We start from the raw sequence: 10358 nt of genomic DNA, 5'->3' as shown, positions 1-10358 counted from the left end.
CTTGCCTGTCCTAAAAGCCCACTTTGAATCAAAGAATAATAATGTGTCCAGTCAAGCAGATGAGCTACACATATTTGGTCAGTTGATCTAGAGAGAAAAATAGGCAATCATCAAACGTAAAGCAAATTAAAAGTAGTCCAAGATATTTCACATTCTTATTTCAAAATGCAAGGAAACCCCATTAAGGCCCGATGTAGGAATTCTTCATTCATTTTCGATGTCAAACTCCAACTGTAATGCTTGGTATTGTATATCTATATATATATATATATATATATATATATATATATATATATATATATATATTTTTTTTTTTTTTTTTTTTGTTTTTTTTTTTTCATTTCAAACCAGTGTTATCCATCAACATTCAGGTCTCCTTGTATTCTGCATCCCTCAGATGTTTGTGCGCCACGGGCCATGTGAGAAAGGGGCGTGTTCATCGTCTGTGCTGACGTAACTACTACGTAAAATCATCCTATTGGTTCAGAAACTTCCTGCTTCTTGCTCTTGGATGAGATTAGCAAACCAGCTAAAATCAACACCACAATGAATAGATATTTGGAATAGATAGCAGGGTAGTTACACTCTGTGAATAACATTATCATTTGCTTTAGCGTTTCGTCTTTTTGCCCGGCGTGTGGGGCTTGACGAACAACTGCCATCTGTCAACTAAAGTGGATTATTTTGCTCGAAGGGGATTGCAGCCATGATGGCGTCAAGCTACAACGCTAAGGAAGAGGACGGACACCATTCGGGTTCATCGAGTCATGGTGGCGCTGGGGCTGTCAAAAGCAAAAAGCCGGACAACACTGCGTTCAAACAGCAGAGACTGCCAGCCTGGCAGCCCATCCTGACAGCTGGCACCGTCCTCCCTGCTTTCTTCGTTATCGGGCTCATCTTCATCCCCATCGGGATCGGCCTGTACGTCACATCAAACAACATCAAAGAGTATGAGGTAAAGTTACAGTAAATATGTCTATCAGTTTTGCTTCTTCTGCAGTAACTACTACTATTGAACGTCAACAGGACAAAAAAAAAAAATAGTAATAATTTCTTTTTCGCCGAAGTTCTCTCTTGTATGGAGAGAACGGTACGCCAAACTCCGTTTAAACGTCTGGTAATGTAACGTAACCTTGCTTAACGGCAAAAGTATACACACCATAAAGTATGGCTCAATATTTTTCGGAATTGATAGACGTCGCTCTTCAATTCGGCATACATACAATCCACCAAGCAGCACTTAATTCAATTCCAACTATTAGAATTGCTTCCTCTTGTTCTTACCATCTTATTCAACCAAAATACACCGTGGTGGGCGGTAGCGAGCAGTGTAAACCCGTTCTAAAAGTGTACATTTTATTGAAATAAACGCTGCTTGGTGGATTATATGTACGCCGAATTGAAGAGTGACTCGTTTCGATTTAAAGTCGTCTGGAATTATGTTTAATGGGATTTGTATATTTAATTACAAGCAAGACCACAATTAAATGCCATATGTTTGAATGGGTTTCGTTGTGATGAAATTTCCATACAAGAGGGAATGGCACGTATCGAGACTGCGCTACTGTTTGCTAATCTAACTAGTCCATCATTTTCAGGTTGATTACACTGGTGTTGATATGTCAAGTCCATGCTTCAACTGCGCCCAGAACTTCAGCTGGAACAGCACGACATCATGCAACTGTTCTGTCCCCTTTACCCTGGAACAGCCATTTGAGGTGAGCCGTGGACCCAATGAATAATACATGCATTCAGGCCCAGAACTGATAGTGCTGCTCTGAGTATACTAGAACTGCTCTCCTGACAGCGAATGTCCATTAAGGCCTATTTGTGTTCGAGGAGACACTCAAGGTTTGGCTCAAGCCTTGGTTACATTGATTATTCTAGTTTTAGGGCATACATTATACACTTAACGGTTCAGTCCAGCAACCTCTTCAGAAGCCTGCTATTGATTACTTATAGGAATCCCTCTGCCTAAACTGTACTTTACACTTGCCTTTCATCTCAAGGCTTTCTGGATAAGCCTAACCAATAATGTTTGCTACAACCCAGATATGGTTGATAAATGAATATAACACAATCTAATGATTTGTAATTTTGAAGTGTAGCTAGAGAGTAAAATCCAGATAAAACAACACCAGTCTGCTCTGAGAAAACAGTATTTGGTACATATGGAGACTTAAGTAAGTTACTCTGTGTTGTGTACGATTCTGTACGAAACAGGATAAGACAAAAGAGGGAAGTTTTAGTATCAGCTACGCCTATTGCTAGACTGTTACAAGAGCTCAGCTATCCCCGTCCTGCGACTGGTGAATTGACCCAGGCACAAATAGTACTGGTCACCCAATGAGTCACTTCAGTGAGATACCGGTTTAGCCTCCCTGCTGATTTACCCTGTCTCTCTCTCCTCCTCGCAGAGCAATGTCTTTATGTACTACGGCTTATCCAACTTCTATCAGAACCACAGACGCTACGTGAAGTCCAGGGATGACAGCCAGCTGAATGGTGATAGGTCGTCTTTGAAGGTATGTAAGGACATAATGAGTGTCATCTTGGAATATGACATTTTTTGGGTCTTCCATCACGCAGAGTTTTCAATAAATTCATTTGATCGGCTTTAACACTCGCTGCTATTTGCAGAACCCGAGCAAGGAATGTGAGCCGTACCGCACGAGTGATGGCCTGCCTATCGCTCCATGTGGGGCTATAGCCAACAGTCTCTTCAATGGTAAGAAACTTGAAACTCGACACACGGCTCTGCGTTTTTCTCCTCAGCATTAAAAGGAATATTGGCACTCTCTTGCTCTACCGCAATCTTATCTGACTGTTTTGTACAGAGCTTTTAGTAGGATTTTTAATAAAACTTGACCTATCAGTTTGCAGATGTTCTGCTCATTTGCAGCACTTCATTCATCATGTAAGAGCTTGTTTGACCTGTGGGAATATTGACTTTCACTTCATTTTAATGTGTTCCTCCGTTCCCAGACACTCTGGAGTTGTATTACATCGATGCCAATGGCTCCAGAACTGCCATTCCTCTGGTGAAGAAGGGCATTGCGTGGTGGACGGACAAGCACGTGAAGTTCAGGAATCCCGGTGGAAACAACAACAACCTCACTGCAGCTTTCCAAGGTGATTTTACCGCACTGTGCACAGGACCTCTCTGGCTTATAAGCAGTTGAGTTGCTGTTACTAACTTGGTCATGTCTCGTCCTTCCTCAGGCACAAGCAAGCCGGTGAACTGGAGGAAGCCAGTTTATGAGCTGGAACCCTTGGACGTTGACAACAACGGCTTCATCAATGAGGACTTCATCGTGTGGATGCGCACGGCCGCCCTGCCCACCTTCCGCAAGCTCTACCGCATCATCCAGAAGAAGGCCAGCATGACCCCCACTCTGCCCAGTGGCAAATACGTCCTGGAGGTCACTTACAGTATCCTTTTAATGCCAACTATAAACCCCATATTGTCTAATCCAAACTAGAGGCTGCAGGGCTGGTTTCCGTGATCCAGATGTATCTTACTCCTGTTTGAAATTCCTTATGTAAAGCTGCACTAGGCAAGATTTTTATGTAAAAATCCACCCATCCATCTTATAAGTCAGAAAGTGGAGCTGCAACAGAGAAGAGCGTCCAATCCCCCCCTTATTGAGATGTCGTAGATTTGCCCTATTTGCCCAAATGAAATTCTGGTGTCAGTGTGGACACTGGTGGGAAATCTTTTCCACCTCCAGGAAGAGACAAATTGAAACTTCAGAGCAAAATACAAACAGCAGAAGCGAGCGCTTCATCCAGAGAAAGCTGGACTCGCCAACGTTAGATCTTTCCCTCTCTCATCCCTTTCGTATTCTTTGGTATGAAGCATCACAGACCAGCTGGGTTGATAAACATGAGTGTGAAGTTTACTGACGTCACGTTACATGATTTCTGGATATTGAAGTTCAAACAGTTTTCAAACAGAATGAGCTATAATTTAGGTCAACTGCTTAATAATGTTTGCAAAAGTTTTTAACACTAATTTCAATACATTAAGGGTATATCTGTGATTGAAAATACTTGACATGGTCCATTTATAAATCTTGTTTTAAAATGTACTTTTCAGTCGATCCAGAGGTAATTTCCTTTAACCGTGTGTAATCAGATTACCCCGTGCGCAGCTTCGAAGGCCGGAAGCGCATGATCCTGAGCACCATCTCCTGGATGGGCGGCAAGAACCCCTTCCTGGGCATCGCCTACATCACCGTGGGCTCGGTCTGCTTCTTCCTGGGCGTGGTCCTGCTCATCATCCACCACAAATACGACAACCGCAACAACAGCGCCGACATTCCCAACTAAACACTCCCCCCCCACCGTACGGAGCTCCCCCCCCCCCCCTTCTGCATGCCCGGGCGGACCGCTCGTCCATTTTAGCCTGAATGCACTGGTCTTTGTAAACGTGTGTTACGTGTCTGTGTAATGTTAGCAAACACGCTAACCTCCTGCAAGTGAGGGCTGCAGTCAAGTGTCTGTTTTTTAAAAAGCTGGGCTAAATATGTAGGACTATGAAGGCGAGAGAAAGATGCTGGAGCTTTGGGTTCTGTGTCTCTGTGCATATGGCGTAGCTGGCTGCTGAGAATGTTATTTCTTGTCTTCAGATACATAAATGTGTTTTATTTTCTATTTATCTATACATTATCAAAAGTCTATGTATTTTATTTTAGCAGTGCTTCGCGACTGGCTTAATTATTGAAGGATGTATGTATTTTTCAAGTGAGTTTTTGTCCATATTATGTACTGTAACATGTCCTGCTGATGAATGTACCATTGTATTTCATTGACATACCTCTGTGGTTCTTTCAGATTGGCTTTAATATAGGATGGAATACTCATAGCAAAATTGCATATTTGCCGGTAATTACGGGAAACATTGATGTTTAAGAAAAACTATTTTATCCTTGCAAAGGCATAGAATATTAATGACAAATGATACCAAAAATGTGGTTATGTTACCTGCTCTCAGCACTGATTGGGCCATTCATAAGGCGTCTTTCTTAGGAATTATTGAGAATGCTCAGTTTCTGATCTTACAAAGTAAAACTTATTAATCATGGAGAAGTTATACTATACCACTTTATCCAGTGTTCTGTAAATTGTTGTATATCAGGTTGCATCTCTTGCCGACAATAGCACAGAAATTCTTCAGTTTTATATTTTGAGCTGATTGTTGATTAAATTCCCTTCCATACTTCGATGTTGACCAAATGATATGCACTTTAAAAGTGTCACATTTGTTAAGCTTTTATTCCGCCCTCCTTTATAATAACATGTTCTGTTTAAATCTGAAGTTTATGGGTTTTTATAAAGTTTGTAGGGTCGTATTAAAGAACTGTTGGTCAATGCATTGTTGTCATTTGTGATTTCATAGGTCAACATATCAGCATTAAGGTGACTGCATAGTATTGTAGATTACAGTAGATGGTAGACTTGTTAAAAAGCCCTTAACCTGAACTGATTCTAAAGCAACATTTTCATCAGACTCCACACAAGTATGCATAAAAATGCAGTTATTATTATTATTATTATTATTATTATAACTCTTATTATAACTATCTTATTATAAGTTTTAGTGTCATATGGTCTAAATGCTGTTTCAGAGCCTTGTCCACCCTGCCAAGAATAAAATTCTGGGGGAAACACTGAATACAGAAAGTTTTTGGCATGAATATGGTCAAATGTAAAGATATTCCATATTGGTACCAAATATTGGCGTTCGGCAGCTTCAGTCTAAAAATATGCTCATTGGCCTTCACATGCCCATATCAGTCGAATTGTTGCAAAGGGAAAGACACACATACACTGACATAAATTGAGTTATCCACATGTTCTTTGACTGTTACTTTATGCTTGTGTGGTGTTTTTTTCAAAAGAACCCTTTGAGGTTAAATATTTAAAAATAATTTTATGAATTTCTCCAATTGTGAAATACTGCATTAACAGCAATAACAATAGTAGTTATATTATTGTTGTTGTTGTTGTTATTATTATCACTATTGTATAAATTATGAATAACAATAAGTATGATGTGAAATGCTACTAATGAATTCTGATGCGACCGGAAGTGTAAGACCACCCAAAGGATTGTGGGAAGTCAAACTGTCAGTGTCCTTGTGCTGTGCTTTAACCTAGCTTCCCACACAGAAGTGTGCCAAAATGTACAGACAACTTATGGTAAGACAGCAATTTCATATATTTTATTTACCATAAAACGTTACCATACCATAATACGCCCTTAAATGTATCAGTAATAGGTAAGTACGCTGTAAATCTGCAAGATTTCTCAATGTTAGTTAGCAAATCCGGCTAACGGTAACCTGAACTATGCTAGTCAACGTTAGCTAGCTAGTAGTTAGTAGGCATGTAGCTAACGTTGTGAAATCAAGCTGAATGAATAGAAATGAATATATTTTAGTTGTCAATCTTGTTACGGCCTGTATCATCACTTGAATTTGTTTCCCAAGGAAAGTTAAGCAACAAGACGAGCGTAGAAATGGCTCTAGCCACCGAGTCAGAAGCAGTTGACCTGTCACAGATGCATTGCTAGCTAGCTAAGTGTTACTATTGGATGTCATTTCCCTCACGCTCTCCGTGTTTAAATTTGTCATGAATCAGTGATAACTGTCGATCCTCAATGAATTGCTTGTGCCACCAGGGTCTTCGGCAGCTCTCCAAGCGGACCATCACCAGCAGTGCCCGCAGACAGGTTGATAACACTGTTAAGGACAAACAGAAACTGTTTCAGGTAATCTCATCAAGGCCAAGGACATCCTCAGTAAACCTATGATGACCTCATTAGAACCTCTGCTGACCTTTGTAACAATATTATCTGACACTCTGTCAGACCCAGTGACAAGTTTGGGTTGAGGGAACCCAGGTCTGATTAGACGAATAATCTAGCCTTAAGGAGAACTCTGTTTCTCTTTTTGACACTTAACAGGACAAATAAGGCAAAGGTAATATTGTAGATTTGAAGTAGAGTTTGATATCCTTTCACTGCTCCTAGACAGCAATGCTGACTTGGGAAGCATTGTTGGTAGGAGACAGTAATATTTTCCACAGTGTGAGGTGGGGATAAAGCCCATTTCACACAGCTGAAATTGTATTTGGGTCCCACAGAAAACAATCACACATTGACTATAAACTGTCTGTCTGATTTTAAGTCTGAGGCAGTATAATCAGCCTGAGTATGTAGGCCTAATTTGATTAGGTATGTAGGTACCTTTTGTCATTACTTTAAAATAGTAATGTGCTTCTTTGACTTGTTGTTATTAATAACTTAGTATAACTTCATTTGTTTCATTTTCATTTGTCAATATTTGAAGTGAGACAAAATATGGTATCTTTAAGTAATGATAATGCTAATGTTAATGTTAAAGTGTGTATTTTATTCCCAGGTTCTGGAGACAGAATCTAATTATATCCTCTTTGTAGCCTGACAGATAAGTATGTATCATGGATTTTACCCCTAGGATGACTTTAGGCTGTAGTTGGGTCTGGAGCTCTACTAATAATTATGCATGCAGTTTGATAAGCAAAAATCCAATGCCAAATCAATGTTCCAATGTGGCAGGCTTTGCTGCTCCCTGCATAGCAGTAGAAATCACCATAGCTGACACATGGCCGACCCTTGCTTCTAAATCTCAGAGCAATTACTGCTTCTTTGCATACTGTACTGCAAGTCATTGCTGAATTGCCATGGTGACCCAGCGATGAGCTCCAGTTGTATAAATGGTAAGTTTGCCAGCAAACTGTAGAAATGGTGTGCGGAGAACAGCTGGGCCATAATGTTATTGGCAGAGTTGTGTTATCGTTAATCTCAAGCATTATGCAGAAACACACGCTCCTCTTGTTTTTGATATTTATTCCAACAGTTAAAAGTATTACTTTACAAAAATCAGACCACCATAAACCGTATCTGTAGAACCAAAAGCACATGAAGATCAAAGCTCTCAGGCATTAGTCATTTGGTGATTGTCTGACTTTCTTCTTTGCTATTTGAACAGGAGGATAACGGTATGCCGATCCACCTGAAGGGCGGCTCAAAGGATGCTCTTCTGTACAGAGCCACAATGACTCTGACCATTTTCGGTATGTCACCGTTCATTTGAGATTTGTTCAATCATGCTCACCTCAGATACCCCAGACATGGCTTTTAGAATAAACATATTTGATGTCAGTGATGTGACCTTCATGTTTTTATTGGAATGAGTTTGGGAGCAAATTAAGCAGGTCGTCATGTAAGTGTGTCTAGCTATGTTATGTGCATCTTTTCTGTCTGATCTCTCCACAGGCAGCGGATACGTTGTATACGAGCTGCTCAGTGCAGCGATGCCCAAGAAGCCGTAGTGAACCATGATTGGCAGATTGGACTTTATTTTTATTGTCTGATTATAACACAAATGTAATACATAAACTCTCTTCTCTGTTGTGCAGATTTGAAATCTGGGAGATTATTTGTCCTATCAATAATGTCAATATGTTTCATGCTTGGGATCAATATTTATTGATTGTACAATTAATGAGCCGCAGATAATAAACAATAAACAGATCTCAGTTAAAAGTGTTTGTTTTTGTAACTGATTGCTGCTGCAGCGGGTTAAGAACTAGGTTAAGTGTTCACATTAGTGGACAGCGGGCTCAAAGATGGCGGCCCAGTGGTTTGACTTCATCTCCTGTCTCAAATTACAGAGGATCCTAATATGAACATCTGTCACTCATTGCGCTGTGGATGGAGGATCTAATGATGCTAAAATAGGAGACCGCCATCATTATACAACTGGTCTATTCCTTACTGAGAGTTAATCAATGTGTGTTTCTTTGTTTCGAACACTAGAGGGCAGCAACGAACAACAATCGGCCTGCAACGCTTTCATTTTGGCAGCAGATGGACAGGCTACTGTTGAAAGACTTCGCTGTCCCTATTAGTGTGATTAAACAGAGAAGTGATCTTTTCTACTAGAGTGGAGTCGTTAACAGCTCATATTATAAATAAACGGTGAAATAAATAAACTGTTCCTTTCATTAGGAAGATTATATGTTTTTTATTTCTGTTGTCACCTTCAATGCATTAATCAAGAGAAAGACCTCAAGAGATTTTAAAAACGATAAAAGTTCCAACTTTTAATAATTAAGCAGACATTCGAACAACTAAGTACCCCAAATAAAAGGTCCGTTGCACTTATCAATTGAACAAAGCCATTTTTCCTCAACGCTGCCCCCGTCGTGTACTAGTTAGTCTGACAGTGGAAACAGATCAAGTCGCCAAGCCAAAGGAATGCAGAGAAAAATGCAATTTCCAAAAAGTGCATCCGTCTCTGGGAGGACATGCATCAACTGACGGGCAGCGGTTTCGTAAGAAAAACCCCTCTGATGGTAAATTGAGAGTTGGGAACTGCCCCCCTATTAAGTAGCCGATGGTGGAAAGATTCTTCCCACTTGGAAAGAGGCTTTTCCTTCTTGGACATCTGCTGGTGGAGCTTCCAGTAGCCAGAGAGCAGAAAGAGGCTCCAGCCGCAGCTCCTGAAATTTCTCTGCTGCCTTCCAGACAGAGGGGGACGCGTCAAGGAGGCTGCGCTCAACACTGTGTCCGTTCATTTTCTGGGGGGTTGAATAGGTGAGTAAGCGGACTTTCATTTATTTAGAAGTTTTTTATTAGAATTTAACTTATTTTACTTAACTATTTTGCCTTCACGAACGATTTGACAGAGAATGTAAAACTTATTTACGGTGCATTTTGCAATCATTCGGTTGTTTCTTTCTGATGAAAATTGGTTTTGTGGGGTTTCTCAGGCTTATTATATTACACTCAATATTAGATCTTTTATGGATTTTTTTTTAGCTGGATTAAATTACTGAGTCGTTGCAGGAACGGCCAAGTGTAAAATTACAATCTCTTATTGAATTGAATTGAATCAAAATGCGGTGGTATGGGTTTGGAATGACTGCAATGTGGAAATAAACCGGAGCGGTGTCACTGGCAGTAAGGTCCGTGCTGATTTTCAACAGCAGGGTAGGGATATTGAAGATATTGTCAAATTACGGGTTTTTGAGGAGATGGGCTCCTTGTCCTCTAAGGGCCAAGAGAGAGAGTTTGGCCCCTGACTGCAGTTTGCGCCTTGGTGCACCAGGCGGGGCGCACAGCCTATAGTAAAGATGACTGAGGCTGCAGGCAGTTTTTTTTTTATATGTATATGGGAGGAATGGACAGGTCTACTTAGAGACGAATGTAATCAGGCTACACTTTTTCGGAAAAGAGCTTCGATCAGTTTCATAAGAACTCTACAATGAATGTACAAAAAGCTTTGAGACAGTTGAGATGTGGATTG

The 10358-nt window shown here is 40.4% G+C and overlaps 3 protein-coding genes across 6 annotated transcripts in view; all 3 read left to right on the top strand.

Moving 5' to 3' along the window:
* The window catches only part of LOC139926448 (cytochrome c oxidase subunit 7A2, mitochondrial-like), a 216856-nt gene extending 208269 nt beyond the window's left edge, over window positions 1-8587 (top strand). The window contains exons 2-5 of one of the 2 annotated variants that reach the window (XM_071918192.2): window positions 6158-6204; window positions 6686-6775; window positions 8037-8121; window positions 8324-8587. In XM_071918192.2, coding sequence (XP_071774293.1) covers window positions 6187-6204; window positions 6686-6775; window positions 8037-8121; window positions 8324-8379 — 249 coding nt within the window. In that variant the 5' untranslated portion in view covers window positions 6158-6186 and the 3' untranslated portion in view covers window positions 8380-8587. Of the gene's footprint in view, window positions 1-6105; window positions 6205-6685; window positions 6776-8036; window positions 8122-8323 lie in introns of those variants that run through there. The other variant, XM_071918191.2, reaches the window with a different exon arrangement.
* Window positions 491-5344, top strand: LOC139926446 (cell cycle control protein 50A-like). Its single transcript, XM_071918189.2, has 7 exons — window positions 491-955; window positions 1599-1718; window positions 2418-2525; window positions 2641-2728; window positions 2986-3132; window positions 3223-3432; window positions 4139-5344. The coding sequence occupies exons 1-7, from the start codon at window positions 707-709 to the stop codon at window positions 4330-4332; spliced, it is 1116 nt and encodes a 371-aa protein (XP_071774290.1). The 5' UTR covers window positions 491-706; the 3' UTR covers window positions 4333-5344.
* Window positions 8588-9486: 899 nt separating the features above from the next.
* LOC139926453 (collagen alpha-1(XII) chain-like) overlaps window positions 9487-10358 on the top strand; it is a 63774-nt gene continuing 62902 nt past the window's right edge. For all 3 annotated transcript variants that reach the window (XM_071918199.2, XM_071918198.2, XM_078289339.1), the window contains exon 1: window positions 9487-9646. The gene's annotated coding sequence lies outside the window, so the exon portion shown is untranslated. The remainder of the gene's footprint in view (window positions 9647-10358) is intronic.

This window comes from Centroberyx gerrardi, chromosome 17 (assembly GCF_048128805.1).
Source record: "Centroberyx gerrardi isolate f3 chromosome 17, fCenGer3.hap1.cur.20231027, whole genome shotgun sequence".
NCBI classification, from domain to species: domain Eukaryota; kingdom Metazoa; phylum Chordata; class Actinopteri; order Beryciformes; family Berycidae; genus Centroberyx; species Centroberyx gerrardi.
This window is presented reverse-complemented; position numbering and strand designations above follow the sequence as displayed.

What these genes read in the sequence shown, in the direction of transcription:
- LOC139926446 (XM_071918189.2), top strand. Translation starts at nt 707, where the DNA reads ATGATGGCGTCAAGCTACAACGCTAAGGAAGAGGACGGACACCATTCG. An exon ending in ACAACATCAAAGAGTATGAG is followed by an intron (nt 956 to 1,598) that starts GTAAAGTTACAG and finishes CATCATTTTCAG; the next exon opens with GTTGATTACACTGGTGTTGA. An exon ending in CGTCCTGGAGGTCACTTACA is followed by an intron (nt 3,433 to 4,138) that starts GTATCCTTTTAA and finishes GTGTGTAATCAG; the next exon opens with ATTACCCCGTGCGCAGCTTC.